Source organism: Scophthalmus maximus, chromosome 17 (assembly GCF_022379125.1).
Source record: "Scophthalmus maximus strain ysfricsl-2021 chromosome 17, ASM2237912v1, whole genome shotgun sequence".
NCBI lineage: Eukaryota > Metazoa > Chordata > Actinopteri > Pleuronectiformes > Scophthalmidae > Scophthalmus > Scophthalmus maximus.
In genome coordinates, this window is record NC_061531.1 from 14,413,395 (window position 1) to 14,434,211 (window position 20,817).

The 20,817-nt window shown below is 41.9% G+C and overlaps 4 protein-coding genes across 10 annotated transcripts; 2 read left to right on the forward strand and 2 right to left on the reverse strand.

Annotated features, from left to right (window-relative positions):
* Positions 1-513: 513 nt before the first annotated feature.
* LOC118289419 (hemoglobin embryonic subunit alpha) lies at positions 514-1,672 on the forward strand. Its single transcript, XM_035616418.2, has 3 exons — positions 514-676; positions 759-966; positions 1,438-1,672. Exons 1-3 carry the CDS (start codon positions 579-581, stop codon positions 1,564-1,566), a joined length of 435 nt encoding a protein of 144 aa, XP_035472311.1. The 5' UTR covers positions 514-578; the 3' UTR covers positions 1,567-1,672.
* A 2,014-nt stretch (positions 1,673-3,686) lies between these two features.
* Positions 3,687-4,549, reverse strand: LOC118289416 (hemoglobin subunit beta-2). The gene is made up of 3 exons (XM_035616414.2): positions 4,389-4,549; positions 4,064-4,286; positions 3,687-3,957 (listed from the first exon to the last, which is right to left on the reverse strand). The coding sequence occupies exons 1-3, from the start codon at positions 4,478-4,480 to the stop codon at positions 3,829-3,831; spliced, it is 444 nt and encodes a 147-aa protein (XP_035472307.2). The 5' UTR covers positions 4,481-4,549; the 3' UTR covers positions 3,687-3,828.
* A 1,029-nt stretch (positions 4,550-5,578) lies between these two features.
* nprl3 (NPR3-like, GATOR1 complex subunit) lies at positions 5,579-18,204 on the forward strand. Of its 7 annotated transcripts, none has more exons than XM_035616404.2 (16): positions 5,579-5,689; positions 7,201-7,316; positions 7,964-8,198; positions 9,016-9,085; positions 10,269-10,307; positions 11,047-11,179; positions 12,372-12,446; positions 13,442-13,595; positions 13,748-13,829; positions 14,186-14,323; positions 15,146-15,302; positions 15,866-15,972; positions 16,161-16,290; positions 16,968-17,157; positions 17,252-17,444; positions 17,823-18,204. In XM_035616404.2, exons 2-16 carry the CDS (start codon positions 7,314-7,316, stop codon positions 17,986-17,988), a joined length of 1,872 nt encoding a protein of 623 aa, XP_035472297.1. In that variant the 5' UTR covers positions 5,579-5,689; positions 7,201-7,313; the 3' UTR covers positions 17,989-18,204. The 7 variants fall into 7 exon arrangements, with proteins under 7 accessions (XP_035472297.1, XP_035472296.1, XP_035472295.1 ...); XM_035616403.2 differs by having other exon boundaries at positions 5,588-5,723; XM_035616402.2 differs by having other exon boundaries at positions 5,613-6,976.
* Positions 18,205-18,452: 248 nt separating this feature from the next.
* On the reverse strand, positions 18,453-20,775 carry mpg (N-methylpurine DNA glycosylase). Its single transcript, XM_035616410.1, has 3 exons — positions 20,417-20,775; positions 19,619-19,823; positions 18,453-19,345 (listed from the first exon to the last, which is right to left on the reverse strand). The coding sequence occupies exons 1-3, from the start codon at positions 20,675-20,677 to the stop codon at positions 18,891-18,893; spliced, it is 921 nt and encodes a 306-aa protein (XP_035472303.1). The 5' UTR covers positions 20,678-20,775; the 3' UTR covers positions 18,453-18,890.
* Positions 20,776-20,817: the final 42 nt, after the last annotated feature.

A 20,817-nucleotide genomic window follows, 5' to 3' on the forward strand; every position in this document is an offset into this window, starting at 1 on the left:
TGTGGAACCATATACTAAAATACAACGTAACAAGATGCTCCAACAACCCTCGTTTAACGCAAGCGACAGGCTGATCCTCTAAAACGACACGTAGCTAAAAAATAAAAATTCTTGTAATATTTTGGCCCTTTTTTTTCGAAGTCACAGGTTGGTTTTCCCCTCGTTGTTTACTGACCGGTTAATACAAAATAAAAAAAATAAACTATTTTAACTTTCATATTGTCTAATGTTCATTTTTACAATTTGTCATGATGCCTTTCATATCTTATAAAAAAAGGGAATGTTTAAGTTTGAAACCTTCATTTTATTCACTCCACGAGTTGGATACAAATTATTTGCAAATTACTTACGTAGAACCATGTGTGTGTGTGTGTGTGTGTGTGTGTGTGTGTGTGTTATCTCATGCGAGCTGCACCGCATCATTTTTTGGATCACGTCCAAGGTCTGAATGCCACGCAGCCTATCACGGAGGTGGGCCGGGTGTGCCCCATGTCGCGTATCATATATAAAAACCCCTGCGCGGTCTGGGCTGATCACGGAATTCAACTTCCACCAAACAACCACCCGAACCAGACAAGATGACCAGTCTCACCGCCAAGGACAAGGACGCCGTCAGGGCCTTCTGGTCCAAAGTGGCCCCCAAGGCGGAGGACATCGGCAGCGATGCTCTGTCCAGGTAATCCAGGCGTATTCTATCCATTTTCTATCGCATTTTTTTTTTTTATTGCCTCCACTCACTAACACTTATTACCCCGCAGGATGCTGGTGGTGTACCCGCAGACCAAGACCTACTTCACCCACTGGAAGGACCTGAGCCCCGGCTCAGCCCCGGTGAGGAAGCACGGGAAAACCGTGATGCGCGGCGTCGCCGAGGCTGTGGCCAAAATCGACGACCTGAAGGCAGGTCTGCTGGAACTGAGCGAGCTGCACGCCTTCACCCTGAGAGTGGACCCGGCCAACTTCAAGGTAGCCGTCGCTAAAGAGGATTATAGTGTCTCTCTTTTTTTTATGTTAGGTTTCTGCAGTAGATGCAACTGTAGCAGACTTCATTTGAAGTGTTGGACCCAAACTAAAAGTGTTTCCAGTCCAGTCTTCATCCACATGACCTGTATGTAACGATGCTGTGTAAACTAGATGATAATGTTAGGTTCGTATTGCAGAAAAACCGGCGCCATAACAGTCAGATATTATGCTGAACTTCAGGCGTTTCTCAAAACATCTGAACATCCAGTGCGCCTGCGCAGACGCACCCAAGCGTCTTCACGTTCACTGTCCATGGTGCTGAAATGATCTTGAGCCAATTTGAGCGAAGTGAACCTTGTCACAAATTTAAAAATACGCAGGGGGGCCTTTTATGATTCATTTATTGAAAAGAACATCACTTGTGGATCTGCATTGTAAGGAACATGTCATCATTATTTCCCTTTTTCTTCGCAGATTCTCTCCCACAACATCCTCGTGGTCTTAGCCATCATGTTCCCCAAGGACTTCAGCCCTGAGGTCCATGTGGCCATGGACAAGTTCCTGGCTGCCCTGGCCCGTGCCCTGTCTGAGAAGTACCGGTAAACTGCTGGCGAACAAGTGCAGGATGACGGATGACGGATGGCGAACAGCAGCGTGGTCGTGGATAATCTCTGTCAATCTGATCAAATGAATAAATGATCAAAAACTATCAATCTGTCTGTGTGTGTGTTGGGGTGAATTTCTCTCTCTTGCCGAGATGGTGTCATGTCAGGTTAACAGCAAGTTTAGAGTAATTCAATTTAAAAATACAATTTCAAAACTATTCACCAAAGAAAAAAAGAAAATAACTGTTTTTTTCAAACAATGTTTTAAATGTTTCAAAAACACACTGCAGTTATAAACGTGGTTGGTAACATTTTATCTATACAGAAGACAGTTAAAGAATCCACATAAAACACACTCATCTACATAAAAAACACATTAATTCACATAAAACACATTCATCCACATAAAACACATTTATTCACATAAAACACATTCATCCACATAAAGCAAGATGAATCTAATGAACTGTGCCCCTGCGACACATCATAACACAACAAATACACTAATGCATAACAATATATTGTAGCTAACACACTTTATAAGTTCTATGTTCTGTAGTTTGTAGCCTCAATACTCAAGTCAAATATCAAATATCACAATATATTCAACGTTTCATTTGAGTAACATAATCAACATTACATTCTTCTCATTATACACAATGGCCACCAAACAATTATTTAAATTATTATTATTATATTATTATTGTTATGAAAATAATAATTGCAAGTTCATGTCAGGTAACGTGAGGTAAAGATGAGTTGAAATTTAAACAACACATGTCAGCAATATTTGAACATCAATATTGTTAAAACATTATATTATAATAACCATTACAACAACAAAATAATATAAAAATTAAATAATAATAATAATAACTCTGCACGGTGGTGTAGTGGTTAGCACCTTCGCCTCACAGCAAGAAGGTTCTGGGTTCGAAGGTGTGAATGTGAGAGTGAATGGTTGTCCGTCTCTGTATGTGGCCCTGTGATAGGCTGGCGTCCTGTCCAGGGTGTACCCCGCCTCTCGCCCAATGTTAGCTGGGATTGGCTCCAGCGCCCCCCGCGACCCTTAAATGGATAAAGCGGTAGACGATGAATGAATGAATGAATAATAATAATAATAATAATAACAATGTCAGGTTAACAGCTGTTAAGTGGAATAAAAATTTGAACACCACATATCAACAATATTTGAACAACAATACTACTATTACTACTACTACTGCTACTATTACAACTACTACTATAAAAATAATAATAATGTCAGGTTAACAGCTGTTAAGTGGAATAAAAATTTGAACACCACATATCAACAATATTTGAACAACAATACTACTATTACTACTACTACTGCTACTATTACAACTACTACTATAAAAATAATAATAATGTCAGGTTAACAGCTGTTAAGTGTAATAAAAATTGAACAACCCACATCAACAATATTTGAACATCAATACTACTACTACTACTAATAATAATAATAATAATAATAATATATTGGTTGTGAATGTGCAATGTCAGATGTGAAAAATTAAAACGTTTAGTTTCGGTCAACAACTCTTCATATTCTGAATGATCTCAAATTCAGATGTAACCAAGCAGATTTCTATTGGACAATATCATCCACCAGTGTTACCATTATTATATCATCCTGAGCTGTTTGTGGTCTCTGTGCTAAATTCCATCTTTTTGCAATGAATGTTTAGGGTGAAAATTAAGTAAATAAACGGTTGTGTTGTATATCAACACAAGGAAGTCATAAAACCCAGTAACCAAAACTTGTGTATATTTCATTTTAACTTTAAGTACTAGTTCTTCTTCTGTATTTCAAATGGAGTTGCCAGAAATATCACAATAATGGCTTAAATTAATGAAACATCATATTATAATATTGTGAAATTGGACATTCTGCATAATGAGTCCTCATGAGCCCCTATTTCGACCATTCATACTGATGATGACACTAATCCTCAACGTCCTTTGGCTTAAGTGATATTTTCAATGTAAGAATTTTACTTCAAATCTTCCGCACGAGAACAAGACTTTCACAATATCATTCTCATGAGTTCAGTCCGATTTGACCATATGCACAAACTGGGAACAACAAACAACATGTTGACGATGCCCTTGATTTGTTTTATTCAGTAGCACTTTAGAGGCATGAGGTTTAAAGAAAAATGAAAGGAGATAAAAAGGAGAACATCCTGTGATCTTCTTCTTCTTCTTCTTCTTCTTCTTCTTCTGCAGCAGCAGCTCTCTAGTGGTACTGTCTTCCCAGGGAGGAGACCACCACGGCCAGGAACTTCTGGAAAGCAGCCTGCACATCACCGGTGAAGTCTGAACCCATGCGAGAGGCGACCACGATGGTCAGGCAGTCGGCCAGCAGCTGCAACACAAACACAACATAGGAATTAGAAAAGCCAACGCAAAAAACCAATGGTGCGGCGTTATGGGGATTATCACTGAGGACTATATATATTTATTTTTTTTACCCTGAAGTTGTCGGGGTCCACGTGCAGTTTCTCGGAGTGCAGCAGGCTCAGCTCGGCGTAGGTGTCCTTGATGTTGTCCATGTTCTTCACGGCCCGGTCCAGACCGTGCAGCACGACCTTCCCGTGATTGATCACGTTCTCGTTGGAGGTGATGGCCTCGGCGTTGTAGAGGTTGCCAAAGTTGCCGAAATACCTCTGAGTCCAGGGGTAGACGACCAGGCACCTGCAGGAAACATGGAGAAACATGCAAAAGTGTGTCACAGAAATGCACGATTTTTTCAATTTTTTTTTTTTAAATCAAGGAGAATTGGCCTTCATGTCTCACCGGGAAAGAGCCGCGGGCCCCACGAGCTCATAGTCCATCTTGGAGAACAAGTTCTGGATGGTGGCGCGCTCGAAGTCTGTCCATTCAACCATGTTGCCGGTTCAAAGGTTTGTTCCACTTGTCATGCGTGTTTCGGTGCCGGGTGCAACTTTTTAAAGAACCGCTTCACCCCTCCCTTAAAATGTACGATTGGATGGGTCATGGAAGTGGGCTGAACCGTAATTATTGCTGCACGGATTTGCGTAAACGATAAGGGGAGGAAGAACCTGCACTGCGTAGATTGCGCCTGAAACTGACTATTACGATGACGGACTGTTCAAATTTCCAATGAGCAGCTGGTCTGATATGATAAATTAATGATTTGAAGTTTGAAAAAGACCCGCGGGTTGACAGTGCAACGAATAACGGGGACAGATGTGAATTGAACACACACACACACACACACACACACACACACACACACAAATTAACCCATTTTGAATTTTCCCTTTTACTCAGTTAAGACGCAGTATTCAGATTTATCTCAAATTTAGATTCGATCACAAGAAACTTTATTTGACAGTATTATCCATCAGCATTATTACCCAACGTGAGCTGTTCGTTGGTCTCTGTGCTAAATCTACCTTTTTGCAATAAACAAATTAGGCCGGAACTAAAGTAATTAAGCGGTGGTGTGGTTAGTCTAACCACATCAAAAACCCAGAGTGTTCACCATAGACTGCAGTGTTCACCCAATAAAGTCGTTAACCCAATAGAGGGCGCTCATATACATCAGGGAGCTCCTGGTCTCACCAAGGTTCTGTATCATCCAAATTAAAATCACAACAGATAGACAGATGCCTTTGTTCGAGCTCAATTTAGCCAATGCATTTATCAGAAAGTTCTCTGACTGCAGATATATAGTGAAGCCATACACATTTCTACTAAAATGCGTGAATTGGTCATTTGAAGTCATTGTAATCACTCATAATAAAGGTCCCGTTTTATGGCCCTGCTACATCTGTATTTAACATTACGCAAGCATTGGAGGGATTCCGCCGCCCTGACATCAATACGGAGCTCGTTGCACCATTGAGGTGCCAGGACAGAAAACAGGCGGGATTTAGAAGAGCGGTGGCTGCCAGCATTTCGCAGTGAGGGAGTGGCAAGGCGTTTGGCAGTGGTAGAATGAGTGGGCGGGCTGGGGCGGGCGAAGTTTGACCATGTTCTGGTTGTAGGAAGGGCCTTAACCATTCGCAGCATGGTAGGCGAGTACCAGTGCCTCGAATCGGATTCGAGCTGCCACCGGCAGCCAGTGCAGGGTGAGGAGGAATGGTGCGGTGTGGGAGAATTTGGGTAGGTTGAAGACCAAACGAGCCGCTGCGTTCTGGATGAGCTGCAGAGGTCGGATGGCACATGCCGGCAGACCAGCTAGGAGTGAGTTGCAGTAGTCCAGGCGAGAGATGACAAGAGCCTGCACCAGTACCTGCGTCACACAGGGAGAGTGCCTTGCCTGAGACTCCCAGTTGTTGGAGGGTGGAGAGGAGGATCTGGTCGTTCACAGTGTCAAAAGCTGCTGAGAGGTCGAGCAGGATGACCACAGAGGAGAGGGAGGCTGCCCTAGCTGTGTGGAGTTCCTCTGTGACAGCTAGGAGGGCAGTCTCTGTTGAGTGTCCTGCCTTGAATCATGACTGGTGGGGGTCAAGAAGGTTGTTCTGGTGGAGATATGTAGAAAGTTGAAACAAGACAGCACGTTCCAGAGTTTTGGAAAGAAATGGAAGAAGAGAGACAGGTCTAAAGTTTCTCATGTCAGAAGGGTCGAGTGTAGGTTTCTTTAAGAGAGGGTTCACTCTTGCTGCTTTGAGAGCACTTGGGAAGGGACCTGTTGACAGAGAGGTGTTGAATAGACGGGTGAGGAAGGGAAGGAGATCAGGAGCAATAGACTGAAGAAGGTGGGAGGGAAAAGGGTCAAGAGGGCCTGTGGTGGGGCGGTGGGAGGTGAGCAAGGATAGAACCTCACTGGGAGGTAGTGGTGAAAAAGCAACTAGAGAAGGAGATGAGGAGGGTGAAGGAGAGGCAGTGTCAGTAAGGGGGTCGGGAAATGAGGAGCGAATGGTGTCTATCTTTTCTGCAAAGCAGTTTACAAAGTCGCTTGGGCAGAGGGAGGAGGGAGGTGGGAGAGCGGGAGGGTCGAGGAGGGAGGAGAAGATGGAAAAAAAATGTTGGGGTTGGAGAAGGAGGACTGAATTTTAGATTCAAAGAAAGATTTTTTTAGCAGCTGATCAGGAAGTAGAGAAGGAGGAAAGAAGATATTTTCTAGGCAAGAAGATCCTCGTGGCATTTGGAGTTTTGCCATTGTCGCTCAGCTGCTCGCAGGGAGGTTCTGTGAGACCGTACTGACTCAGATAACCACGGAGCTGGAGGGGTGAGGCGAGCCCGCCGAGAGGTGAATGGACAGAGGGAGTCCAGGGAAGAGGCCAAGGTGGAGAGAAGAGTGTCTGTGGCAGAGTCAGGGGAAAGGAGTGAGAAGGAGTCGGCTGAGGGGAGAGCAGATGGGAAAGATGAGGCGAGAGAGGAGCGAGAGAGGGAACGAAGGTTGCTGCGGACAGGTACAGTATGAGTGGAAGAGGGAGGGTCAGGAGTTAGAGAGAGGGGAAGAGAGTAAGTTATGAAGAAGTGGTCATAGAGATTTAACATTTACATCAACATTTAAGGTTTGACTTTGACTTTCCTCTTTGATAAAGCTTGTTCAGGTGAGTCCCGAACCATCTCTTTGCTGCAAGTGGAACTCCCATCATCTCTCTCTCTCTCTCTCTCTCAAATTCAAATTCAGCATTATTGGCATGGGAAACAGAACAGAACATCACAAGGACTGGACCAGACTTTCACTGACATTGCACTTTCTGAAGGCAGGGAAGATGTGGCCTGAATGTCAAGGGTCGGGATATGGTTAGTATTGAATTTAATTTTTTATTTTTTATGTATCACTGCATATTGGTCCTCTGATGGGCTGGGGACATGACAGGTCACCCGGGATTGGCTCCAGCCTCCCGGTATAGATAATTGATGAATGGATGATGGATTATTATTCAACAGTGCAGGTATATGATACCAAACACATGCCGAAAGCCTCCATGTCCAAATCACATCGACAAGTAGCTCTACAGGCTCAAGGTTCGCAACCAGCCGACGCGCCATCTAGCGGATATAATGCAACACGGGTATTTATCAGAAAGTGTTAAAACTCTGAACTAAACTCATCTTTTTCAACATGAGCCAAAATACAAGATATTTACTTTTAATTTATTGGCAATTTAAATGCAAAAAAGCTGAGATAAACAGATAGAAAGCACTGACTGTTGTTGCAGCTGGGGGGAGGAACGTTGTAGCTGCCGCCTCTGTTCCAGTCGAACATTTTCCAATGTGACACACAACAACTGTATTGGTACATTAACGAGTGTTAGGGAGGAATTCATTGCCAGACCTCTGAGTTAAAACCAGTTATTGTGTATTTTGTCAGTGTCCGGTTCCTGAGAGTGGTAAATATTAATACAAGTTCCACTTACAACACGCTAACTTCCACTGTTCGATCGCAGACGCCGCCTGCGGCCGACTTCGCCGTGTCGGATGCTAAGATGATGCTAAACCCGTCCGCCCGGCTGCCGGACGACCGACGGTCCATGTACAGCCAGTCCCACCACAGCGTGTACAGGAGCGGCGACAGAACCAGCCCCATCAGCGTCATCCTGGTGAGCTCCGGCAGCCGCGGGAACAAGCTGCTCTTCCGGTACCCCTTCCAGAGGGCGGCGGACTGTCCGGCGTCTGTCACGGGTAGGTCGCAGCGTCCCCCCCAGAGTCCCTCAGTCAGTCACAAGTTGGGAAGTCATCCAGGCGTTGTTCAGCGGAGCCAGATCGTACAGCGGCTGAACATCATAGTAAACACCTCACACCGATGCATATTGTCTTTATAAAGTATACAAGTGGCATATTTTGAATGGGACTATAGTCAATTTGGGGGATTTGAAGCAACTATGGCGATTCTAATCAGTATGTGCTCGTTCCTTTTTGCACATGTTGTGATTTTTGTGAGTTCAGTATGACCTACTACAGTGCTGTGCAAAAGTTTGATGCACTAAAAGTTAAGCAGAACGAATCAAATAAGAAACTTGTTCTTGTGCGGTATTGTGTGACCGATCAGATTCTGTCTGTGCCTTAAACCTTTGGATAGTGCTGCTGCGTGAATTCATTCAATTTGACTGTTACTTCAAAATTAGCGTCTTTCCTCGTGTCCTTTTTTTTGTCCGCCCGATATGAAACAAACAAACAACTCTCTGTGTGCCTGAGGCTTGACAATGACCAATTGAAGTCTCATGACTCACAAGATAACTTGGAGTCGTGCACAGTGTGGCTGACAGTGGTTGCTCGAATCTCTGTACATCAACAACAACAACCTTGTAAAACCACATAAGCAAAGAGCAACAGTAGCAGACCCCCCCTACCAACCCCGACAAAGACCCTTAATGACAACAAACGCCTCATGCCACAAAACAGTCAGATAAACAGTCTAACTAAGTGGTTCTTTAACTAATGTTTTCTTTCCCCAGTTTGCTTAACCCTGTGAACTAATCCTATTATTTCTGTCCACAAGCAAAACAACGAAGTCCATATGCACTGAACACAACCGGTGAGGGTCTTGAAGATCAGGATGGTGATTCAAGGTATTTTTTTGTGTGTTCTTCATCGATTATTAATGTTTTTATACATTTATTATAATAAACACGAATGCAGCCCATTCACAGATCCACATGAGCTTCTTACTTTTACTACGTTTTTCCTCCTTGTTTTTTTTCCAAGAAGAATTGAGGAGCGAACCCATGGTAGATTTGGCCCATGTGGTTGAGTCTTGTATAGCTGGCACCACAAAACATTGCTTTATCACCTCACCATGTGTTCAAACTTTATCATAGCCCAAGAATGTTTGCTGAAATTAACTGGTGAAAAAAAGAACATGCTGATAAACAAGTTCATGCACTGGATTGTTTAACACACAACAGGCTTTTTTCAAAGCTAAACATGAATGCTGGGGCAAGTAACTGTCCATCATAGAGTCACAGATATTACAAACAGGAAGTGGAAGTAGATATTAAAAAATTTAAAATAAATAAATTAATATATATATATATAGGATGTGTGCAGTGCTGCATCATTTCATCGTTTTTCTTGTTCATCCTGTTCATCCACTGAGGAAAAGAAGGAAGTGGGAAAAGGATGAAGCAGTTTGGTCATGAGTCATGCAGACAAAGTGGAGCACTTTTTTCACGATGAGTCGCTGAGACAGACATCGTAGAAAACAAGAACTTGACGAAATTTGCAAACAACTCAAACTCAAATCTCTGTTCACACTCGCAGTGATGTTGAAGTCTCTTTCTGTGAAATACAACAGTGTCCTGACAGAGAACTGCTGGTCAGTCGTTGGTTGGGTGGAACTACTAGGTCACGGTGTTGTGAAAAGCAGCCACGCATGAGCAGTTAAACTCCTTCAGACTTTAAACAGTTTAGCTCACCAGGCATCAGCAGGACAAAGCTGAAACAACACCTTGAAATGTTGTGTTTTTTGCTCTCTGCTCAATTTTTTTAACATTACCCCAACACTGGTTTCACTTAAAACAGGCTTTCGTGAAGTGTACTTCAGTTTAGCAGGTATATTCGTATACTTGGACAGGGTCAACTGGTAGTTTGCTTGAATCAACATGCAGACCAGCACTTTCACAGTATCACGTTTGTTTGTTTGTTAGGGTTTTATTTTGATGTCCATTTCAATGCATTCAGCCCAACTGTGTGTTGCATTTTCCCTTTTGTTTGCTTTTTTTCTTCTTTTTTATGGCCCAATTCCCATTTCAGGGAACAATCTCCACTAACTGACGAACAGTTGGTAGCCGGGTAAGACCAAATCATTCTAAACCACCTCTCCTCCGCTTAGATCACCCCTGTCTTTTTTTCTTCTTTTTTTTACCCCCTTCTTTCCTATTTCGTGTCCTATATGGATCCCCAACCCTAATCTAGAAGAAGAAAAACCCTTGTATATTGTCTGTAGCAGATCCAGTGAATCAGTGTTTGGTTAAATTGGGATTTCAGTGTTGGTTTTCTCTGTACTGTGTGTCTTGGTGGAAAAGAAAAATTCAACAGTTTAAAACTATATAATTTATAAATATAATTTATTTCTAGCAGTATAAAACGAAATACAAATGACACTAAAGAAAATACAAAACATTCCTCTCAATTTTTGTTGGTGGGGTAAGTCTATAGTGTGTTTAATTTTTCCTCTGGAAGTCGACGTCTTGATTTTTTAATCCCTTTGATCGCAGCATGAGTTACTTAAGTCAAACCAGCATGAGTCTCTCACATTCTCCATTCATACGGCGACTTCACTATTTTGGAGAGTTTCTTCTCCTTTTCTCCTCTCCAGTAGCCACACAAGCTTTTTTTAATTTATGGATTACATTACAGGCAGATGCATCTGATTAACTTAACCCCTCTCATACACAGGAATATGAAGGAACATAAATAAACTGAGCCAATTGAAACCTTCTCACTTGTCCCCTGCTGTTTCTGTGCCGTAGCCTCACTTCCAACCTTGAACTTCTCTCTCTGATTGGGTCCGTTCTTCCTTTTCCTTAAGGTTCTCTGACATCATCCTCGCCACCATCCTGGCCACCAAGTCTGATATTTGTGGGAAGAAGTTTGAACTCAAGATAGACAATGTTCGGTTTGTGGGTCACCCGACTCTCCTCCAGCATCCTCCCATTATTCAGGTAGGAAAACAAATGAAGCCTGATGAAAGGATGTTGTCATTCTTTGAACTTGTTCAGGTATTTTCTTCTGGTCAAACAGCTTGTTTCCTTTGTTATGAAAATCCAACATAATATCATGGATTCAATAGTATTTCTGCATATACTGTAGATTGCATTTTGATAAATTGTCACTGTTATATGGTTGTAATTAATAGGGAAAACTATCAATAGTTATAATAAACCGTATGATACATATGTGATTGAAAATATAAATTTAAAACATCAAAAAAATCCATCTTAAATACAGTTAATGTGTCTTGCCATCTGGCCTTGATGAGGCTGTAAGGCCGTTTCTCACTTGGCAGATCGGTCTTAACCGCAGCAACGCCCCCTGCTGACAGTTCTTTTCAGTCCGATGATTCACTGCCCGTGTTGCAAAGATAAAAGGTATTTCACAGGGGCTTTTGAGGCAATGACAAAAAAAAGAAGAAAAAAAAAAGAAAAGTTCAATTACATATTCTGCTTTAAATTGCATTTGTGAAAAAAAACCAGGATAAACGTACAACTTGATTAAATAGTTTCTGTCAACACTTGCACAGTCTCAACAAAAATGGATCGCAATCACAAAGGTTGATTTAATGATGGACTATTACTACTGCTACTACTACTATTACTCGGTTGCATATCATTGTACTGTTAATCAATATATATGATTACCCTTGTGCTAATGCTAACTAATGCAGTCTAACAAAGCAAATTAATGCTAAATCTTATGAACGTGAAAATTTCCACTGAGGGAGGCTTGTTTTGAAACTTTTTTGAGAGGTGTTGTTTTAACTTTATGATCTGTTTTGTAGTATGCAGTTTGGGGTACTGTTAAAATTGTATTGTTATTTTGTCGATTTATATCATTTATAACAGTAATGGTATGATAAGAAACAGAAAACCTCTCTGCACAATGTAATACAGGTCACCTCCAAAATGACCATGTGGTTAAATAATTTAAATGATTAAAATAAATTCTTAAATAGATTTTTTGCAGGACTGTAATAAACTGCATTTAGTTGTTGTTAGGTGTCCCTAATAAACTGACAACAGAGAGAATTTGTGCATTGAACAATTTTTAAAAATTTTATTTACATTTTGCTCATATTATTATAAGCCTTGTTTATTGTATGCATCATTTTTTTTTAAATGTCTTCTTTCCGTGTAGGTTTCTAAATCAGATCCTTCGCCTAAGAGAGAGATGCCCACCATGATCTTGTTTAATGTGGTGTTTGCACTAAGGGTATGAAAAGACTGTTGATATTATAGTGCTTTCATGGTTTGTGTGTTTAGCACCTAAATGGTCTTTTGTATAAATTAAACAATAAATAACACAACTTAAAATTGACATATTTATTTTGAATGATGGCACAATTATGCCAGCTGACTGTGGGTGGGACATGTACATTGTGTGTTCTGGTAATCTGTGTTGGGCGTGTGTGAGTGATAATATTCCAGTATACGCTATCTGTGTGTGCCGGGGAACTCAAAGGGGAGGAGGGGCCAATTTACTCTTAGCTTAATCATGCTGGTTGACAAGGCACAGCCTGTTCCTGCCCAATGCTGAGTCACTGTACGTAGTAAGTTTCAGTAAAGCCGAAGTGGGGCAGGAAACGTCGAGTCATGCTTTGTCAATGATATCTGCCTAGTAACTGAGGTGGGTGTGGGTCTACTTTTCATAGATGATAACATAAGATTTAATTATTCCGTTTTGAATTAATTCACTGTTCAAACTTGTATGCAATTAAATTATTTAATGTTCTTGTACATGTGCATTCGTTTAGTTTTTACTTTTTTATTGTCAATCTATAATTTAAAACACCATTTAAACACCACCACTACATTTTAGAAATACAACAGAGATGAGCCAAAAAGTTTTTAGAAAATAGAAATATCTCAATAAAAATCCATAATAACACAAGAAGCTTAACAGTGGCGAAAGTTATTTCAAAGCTTTTGTATTGGATTGCATAAAAATGACAATGAATTAATTATACTTTAAAAAAGGTCCTGCATCTTTAAGTGTGTTACATGCTGAGACCTTTTATGTCACATAAAGGCCCATGTACGGTTTACAGTCCACCGACTGCTCATGTTTGACTGCTAAAAATTCAAGCATAGATAGAAGTATTGTAGTAGCATGTAGTATTATAGGAAATCACTCAGTTGCATACATACAACTGACATGTTTTGCTGTTTTTTTAATATTTGCTCCCTCTCACCTTTTTGCCTCCACAGGCGAACGCTGACCCCTCGGTCATCAGCTGCATGCACAACCTGTCGCGCCGCATCGCGATTGCTCTGCAGCACGAGGAGCGCCGCTGCCAGTACCTGACCAGAGAGGCCAAACTGATGCTCGCCGTCCAGGACGAGATCACCACCACGACTGAGTGTGAGAAACACACTTCTCACGCTTCAGACCTTACAGCGAATTCACTGCTCTGCCTCAGTAAAACTATATAACTTTATAGAGTTCTGTGTAAATAATGCCTCATTTATTGTTATTGTATTATTGTCTAACTGTTTTTCCTTTCTTGACGACAGCCGATGGAAGCCCCCAGTCCCCTTTTAGACAAATTCTTCCTAAATGTAAGCTAGCCAGGGACCTGAAGGAAGCTTATGACAGGTGTGTGATGAGGCACATTGATTCCCTCTTCTTTCTTACCATGAATAACATTTATTGTCCATATAGCTGATATTGATTGTACACAGCTATCATAGTGCAAGATGTACTTCTGCCCAGCAACTGATGTTTGTACCCTGGAATCCACAGTCTCATTGGTTTGTTAAAAATGGCATGTTTTGCAAAAATGGGCTCTTTTTATAATAATCACATTTTTATAACAGATTGTTTTACAATTTGCCAGGAAATAGTTATCTCACATGTTCATTATTATCTCACATATTTAAAATGTTAGAAAAATATGGCAACTGATTTATTTAACAAACGCATTGTTAATGGTGATATTAATGTTTTGTCAGCCTTTGTACAACTGGTGTGGTGCGACTACACATTAACAACTGGTTGGAGGTGAGCTTCTGTTTACCGCACAAGATCCACAGGATCGGTGGCAACCACATACCCCCTGAGGCATTAGAGCGCAGCCTTAAGGCTATAAGGTGTGTTTTTAATCTCAGAATGTTTTTTTAGTAATTATGCCTTATATTTGATTATCACAAGAGTAATCCGTTCATGGGAGGGCTGTTTCTACACTCTTGGTTGAAGCTGTTAAAAAAACAAAAAACCCTCGGCAACACCACAGTCAGCAGTTACAATCTATGGTACTAAAAAAAGGCATATCACTACCAACCACAGACACTCCACCCAGCAGCCCATTTCTTTGAGCACAGGCACATATCAAGTGTTATACCAGATGATACATTTTCTAATCTAATATTCAAATGAATTGCCACCTTTAAATTTACTTTGTAGTGAGTTTATAGCATTGACACTTAGTTTTACTGTAGTTTCCTTCTTTTCTGCCCTCAAATGCAGCACCGTGGTGTTAATTTGTTAATCTGAATCTGAATGTGAAAGTTGAATATATGAAGTTGATGTGGTTAAAGGAAAAAGAACGGTAAAGAACATAAACTCATGACACTCAGACAAAGCAAACGGCGTTACCAGTGATATTTATCCATCAGTTTATGTCAAAATATTGCATCTTTTACTGCTTTTTTTGTGAACTCCAGCACTCTGACTTACTATTTAATGTCTTCAGAAAACTGTGGGCCCACACTGCCACCTATTGTTTCTTCAGCATAGCTACATCAGAGTTGTGATCAGCCTCTACCTCTCCTTTCAATTCCTTTTTGTGCTCTTACATAAACTTTGTTGTTCTCTTCATCGGGTGGCACTAAATCTTATTTCTGTCTTGATAACCAAAGAGGAGATGTGTTAAATTCAGAGGCTGTGTGTCATATGTTGTTTGATTCTCCCAGACCCTACCACGCCCTGTTGCTGCTGGAAAGTGAGAAGGCCCTGTTGAGCCAGCTTCCCCTGGACTGCTCGCCTGCGATGGTGCGCCTCATCAAGACCTGCTCAGCGGTGAAAAACCTGCAGCAGCTCGCCCAGGACGCTGACCTGGCCTTACTTCAGGTGCAGAACAGTCACACAATTACGTTACATTCATTTAGCTGACGTTTTTTGTCCAAAGTGACTTACAATAAGTGCATAAAATATTCCCCAAAGAGTGAAAGAATCAAGAGAGTACACAAACATTTATCAAACAGGCAAAAACAGCTTAAATTCCTCCATTTTAGATTTATTACAATTTAATTTTTCTACCTTTGAAAAAAAAATGGAAGCACTTATTCATTATTAAGAAAATATTTATAACAATGTACAACATAATATATTTAGTTTTTGTATTATATTTTTAAACATGGTCTTTTATATGCATTACATAAAAGGTCATTTTTACATGTAGCACTTGTATTTGAGGTTACTGTGTTCACGGTGTCTCCATCTTGTGGAGAATATATGTACATTCAGAGAAAATCCCATTAAAGAGTTCTCATGTGTAGTAAGAGGTTATTTTCCATCAACATCTTTTTTTTTGTGGTTCAGATGCTCCTGTTTAGTTGCTGTTATTTCACATTACTGATGTTTTTTTTACAAAAATATTTCCCCCCCTCCCCCATATTTTCCCACACCGCCAGATCTTTCAAATCGCTGCCCACTTGGTCTATTGGGGCAAAGCGATCATCATCTACCCGCTGTGCGAGAACAACGTGTACATGCTGTCTCCTCATGCCAACATCAGCCTGTGAGTGTCTGATGTGTGTGAGCCACAGTTGGCTCCTTTGGTTAATACACAGCTGAGGATATGATAATAGTCATATTGCTTAGCACAGCCCTTTGATATCTCATATATATACTGGTCTCAAAAACATGTCTAAATTATTATTATTATTGTGTTAGTGGACATCTCATGTTCCATCTCTCCCTGTACAGATACTCGCCGCTGGCCGAGCAGTTTGCTCAGCAGTTTCCTGGTCATGATCTGCCAACCATGTTAGCCAAGTTCTCACTGCCTGTCTCACTGGCTGAGTTCAGAAACCCCCTGGAGGCTCCTGCACAGGAGGTGGGATTATTGGTGTTTTAAAAAACTGTGGGGGGGAATATATATATATATATATATATATATATATATAAATATATACATTTGTTACAGTGGACTGTGAGAGAAGTCAGATACTGACTGATATTTATGCATGTTTTATACCCAAAAGAAGAACAGAACTCTGGCTTTCTTCAAACTGAACCTGAACAAAGTGAAAGTACTTGGAAACACTTGTAATTAATAAAGCCTGTCCCATGTTTGAAGAATTATTTTTTAGATTTAAGAAGAATTAACTGTCCAAAAAAATTTATATTTTTGCTGAAATATTTTTGCAAACAAATGAAATTAGTTTCCCAGTGATTCCATAGTATTTAAAGGGTTATTCCGAATTCAGGTGGTGTATTATAAGGACAGGACAATCAGGTGATCGTCTCTGACCCATCTTATTTTGGAAGAGCTGCTTGAGCATCGGGGATGAATTATAAATGGCACAGGGACATCAGCTCCCGCGTCTGCATCCTCCATTTTTTATGAGAACAAGATCAGAGCCGTGGCTCGTTCTTGCGGCTCTATTTTGGGAGACTGATTTAAAACACAATTGACCTGGTTGGGCACGCGAGCGTGTTCGGCCTCACTTGTCCGACGTTAGTCCTCCGCTCAGCTCGTAACGCAGTTTGCTGCCCCCTGCTCCTGAACAGGCCCAGCTGATCCAGATGGTAGTGTGGATGCTTCAGCGGCGCCTGCTGATCCAGCTGCACACCTACGTCTGCTTGCTGGTACCGCCCAGCGAGGACGAGCCCGGGCTGAGGGATGAAGACCTCCCGCTGGCCGCCAGAGTAGGAGGCCGGAGTCTCAGCACGCCTAGTGCCCTCAGCTTCGGTTCCCCAAGTATGTCCTCTCTCCGCTCACCTCTCCGCCTCTGTTCTCACAGGCGTAACGGTTAATATATAATTTAACCATCAGTGTGTCTGTGTTTGTGTAGCCAGCAGTGATGACATGACCCTCACTAGTCCCAGTATGGACAACTCTAGTGCAGAGCTGCTGCCTGGTGGAGACTCTCCACTAAACAAGCGGATGACCGAGACGCTGCTCGCCAGCCTGTCGGAGAACGAGAGGCAGGTCATTCTCAACATCCCTGCCGCACAAAATCCAGAGGATCTGCGGATGTTTGCCCGGTAATTAAACCCGCCTCTAACATTTGTATATTCTGTATCCTTATCGTTTTATTTTGCTTTTGCTCTTTTGCAGACAGATGAAGGGATGGGATAGGTCTTAGTGAGGATCCAGTGACAGATTTTTATGAATCACTTCAATGTCTCTCAGGAAATAAGATGATATTTGTGCAATGAGTTATTTCAACTGTATTTTCTGAAATATTGAGCTGAGAGGAGATTGAAAATGAGATGTCTTTAGGCAGCAACAATCAGGGAATCAGTGCAGCCGACTGCACAGTAATGAAAAACGTCACCAGAGCTGTGACAGTCTTGTCTCATGGTTGATTTACCAAGCTAATGATCCAGAAGAATGACCCGTGTTGTGTCAACTGCTTTCAGGCTGCTGCACTATTTCCGCGGACATCATCACCTGGAAGAGATCATGTACAACGAGAACATGAGGCGCTCACAGCTCAAGACGCTGTTCGACAAGTTCCGAAGTGTCCTTGTGGTGACCAACCACGAGGATCCCATTATCTCCATCTTTCAGTCACCCATGGAGTAAGTGGGACGGAGACGGCGTCAGCTCTCACCGACTGGAAAAACGCGTCGGTCTGAATGCAGTTAAATAGCCTTCAGTGCCACAACAGTTTCAAAATCTGATTACACTGTGGTTGCATTAACGTGTGCAGATTTACAAAATGTAGAAAGTGTTTTTATCTCTATGAGCCAAATGTTTTGTTTACAATATTAAATTATTTTGTACATATCAGAAAAAAAAGGGTTCACTGTGAATATTTGAAAGATAGATGAGGTGTCGGATCATCTGCACTGACCACAGAGGGGCACGCTGAGTAATGATCATTCCAGACGTCCAGCCACCTTCTTCCTACCAGGAATCCCAGAGGTGGGGAGAGAACGACGGCAAAGGAAAAGGGAAGACTCCAAACATGAGATGATCTGTTTTTGCTTTGAGGGAAGCGGAGCGTTCCAAACATCTGTGAAATCACTGAGTCACAGAGAGGAGAATTGCCTAAGTATGAATGTTTATTAAAAAACACAGATGGAAGACCGAGAACAAAAGGGATTTAAGAGAGTAAAAATATGTTTCAGAACAGATTTTTTTTATAGGTACCGATAAATGGAGTCTTACTTGCTGCTTTAAGTGCTAACCGATTACCTTACAGTAAAACTTTGCATCAGCAACATAAATACACTGTGAACATTAGTAGCATCTCCTAAAATGGATGATAAACATTTAGAATGTAGAACCTCAGTCAGACAGTTTTTTTCTACCATTTTGAACTACAAGATCAAGATGATATAACAGAGTTATTCATTTTATATGTGTAAGAAGACGTGTATCCCAACAAAGCAAACTGAAAAAATGTGCAAGATTTTATCCTGACTAACTGGTGAAGTCTACAAAGGGAACAGATGGCAGAGTAGTTTTCAGGAATATTCTTGTTAAGTCCCTTTGACATCGTTTTGTCCCGTGTCAGGCTGCTGCACATCTGAGGGACTTAAATCATTCATTACATTTCCATACTGCTGCCGTCGCTCCGCCTCTTTATTCACGACGCTAACACAGGGGTGCCCGCGGAGGTAAAACCGCCACGGCTTCTTGGCCCATTCGCCGTGGGACTCGATTCCAATGCGCGACGCTGATACTACGTCGTGGGGTTCTGCCCAACTCGCGTTTGGTTCCCTCTCCAGCCACACCTCTGGATCTGAGGCCAGGTCTCTACGGTCAAAGCAGCGGGGTATACTGAGAGCTTGGCACAGCTTCGCAGGCCCGTTGCAGAGCTCTCTGTCCTTAAGTTGTCGGGCTCCCTCTTTCCGTTGGGCTGCCCTCAGCTGCCTCATGACGGACTGACCCTGCAGAGCCTCGGCGGAGCGCAGCAGCACGGCAGCACCGTCCCCTGTGACAAACGGCACACAATATGCATCAGTCAGCAATGCTCCACTCCATCTCCTTTCTCTTGACCTTTACCCACTGCCAATAGAAAACACAAGCCCACTATCGATTTAATGTCATATTCATGATAAAGACTTGAGAACCGTAAACAAAAAAAAGGCTTTATAACCTTTTTTCTGTTTGCATGCATCAATAGATAAATATGGTTGTCAGAAATAACACAACAAGAGGCAGGCATTTTATCTTTAAGGTCATCTCTAAAGGGTGATGCTTTTACCTTCACTGGACACGTTCATACAGAGGTAGATGCCATAAATCGGATACACATATATTGTGCCCGGCTTCATGAACATGGCAGTGTTCCTTTGTGTGCGTCTGCCTCCAGCTGAGTGCGACGCCCGGTCCTCCCCTCCCAGGTACGCTTCAGTTTCCACTACTCTCCCTCGCAGCTCAGCTCCGTCTGCACACCTGCGGACCAGCACCTGCAGGGACAAGGGGCAAGGACTTTTTTTTCCCCTGTCATTAGTCAATTAATTGATTTAAAGTCAATTAAAGAAGGATTACACATGGAAGATACTGAGATTGCACTGACAAAAATATTGAAAAAAAACCTGGGAGCAGTATTAGTCACGTTTTTATTATTAGTATTCATATAAATATTAACTACATGAAAATCAAATGTCTAATTTGTCGTATGTAGTAGTACAATCCCAGTACATGGGATTTTTTATTTTTATTTTAATAATGAATATCCATTCAAAATTGAAGATAACACTAACAACCAAAAAAACCCAGTTGTGTCCTATTTCCGTAGGGCAATAATATGATTCGGCATTGGTCAGGAGACAGTGCGTCCGTTGACATGGTGGTAGCAATTCAAAACAATGCAGTTACATTCTATTCCAACGGGACATTTGTTGACGGTCCCTAAGTGAACTCCCCGTGGTGACGGGCGTGGCTCGGAGGGGAGTCGGATATCCAACCTAAAACGTACTTCACAGCGGTTACCGAAAGTACATCGCTTTGATAAAATCAGTGTGAAAGTTAAATGCGGGTGCGGAGGCAGCAGTGTCACCTTTCCGAGGAAAGCTTTGGCCAAGCTGATGCACGGCTGCTTGAAAAACTCCTCTCCCAGTCTGTGCTGCCGCAGCAGCTCGGTCTCGGTGAAATAACGACTTCTCTCCGTCTCGGCACGTGAATTGTTGTTGTTTTCACACCGAGCGGGCTCCGTCACCTCGTCCGTCAGTTTCACATTCGACTGATTATTACGTTTGTTTACTTGTTCGGCTGCTTCCGCTGCCATTGTTGCTGGCATCTTTCTTTTTCTCCCTGCCATAACGCTTAAATAAGTTTGTAAACTCGTACTGTAACAATTTAACTGAGTCGTGTAGCCGTTGGAACTGGAGCTTAGCAACCAGGAAGTAAAATGACTGTTCAGAATTTCTTAAAGGAACCGCGCGCCCTTTGTTCCACCGG

Excerpts from the sequence above, each read along its gene's own strand:
- LOC118289419 (XM_035616418.2), top strand. The coding sequence starts at position 579 with ATGACCAGTCTCACCGCCAAGGACAAGGACGCCGTCAGGGCCTTCTGG. Across the intron at positions 677-758 it reads GGCAGCGATGCTCTGTCCAG|GATGCTGGTGGTGTACCCGC; the intron begins GTAATCCAGGCG and ends ATTACCCCGCAG. Across the intron at positions 967-1,437 it reads TGGACCCGGCCAACTTCAAG|ATTCTCTCCCACAACATCCT; the intron begins GTAGCCGTCGCT and ends TTTTCTTCGCAG.
- LOC118289416 (XM_035616414.2), bottom strand. The coding sequence starts at position 4,480 with ATGGTTGAATGGACAGACTTCGAGCGCGCCACCATCCAGAACTTGTTC. Across the intron at positions 4,287-4,388 it reads GGGCCCGCGGCTCTTTCCCG|GTGCCTGGTCGTCTACCCCT; the intron begins GTGAGACATGAA and ends TGTTTCCTGCAG. Across the intron at positions 3,958-4,063 it reads TGGACCCCGACAACTTCAGG|CTGCTGGCCGACTGCCTGAC; the intron begins GTAAAAAAAATA and ends TTTGTGTTGCAG.
- nprl3 (XM_035616404.2), top strand. Across the intron at positions 12,447-13,441 it reads ATGTGGTGTTTGCACTAAGG|GCGAACGCTGACCCCTCGGT; the intron begins GTATGAAAAGAC and ends TTGCCTCCACAG. Across the intron at positions 16,291-16,967 it reads TGGAGGCTCCTGCACAGGAG|GCCCAGCTGATCCAGATGGT; the intron begins GTGGGATTATTG and ends GCTCCTGAACAG.
- mpg (XM_035616410.1), bottom strand. The coding sequence starts at position 20,677 with ATGGCAGGGAGAAAAAGAAAGATGCCAGCAACAATGGCAGCGGAAGCA. Across the intron at positions 19,824-20,416 it reads CCAAAGCTTTCCTCGGAAAG|GTGCTGGTCCGCAGGTGTGC; the intron begins GTGACACTGCTG and ends TTGTCCCTGCAG. Across the intron at positions 19,346-19,618 it reads TATGAACGTGTCCAGTGAAG|GGGACGGTGCTGCCGTGCTG; the intron begins GTAAAAGCATCA and ends CGTTTGTCACAG.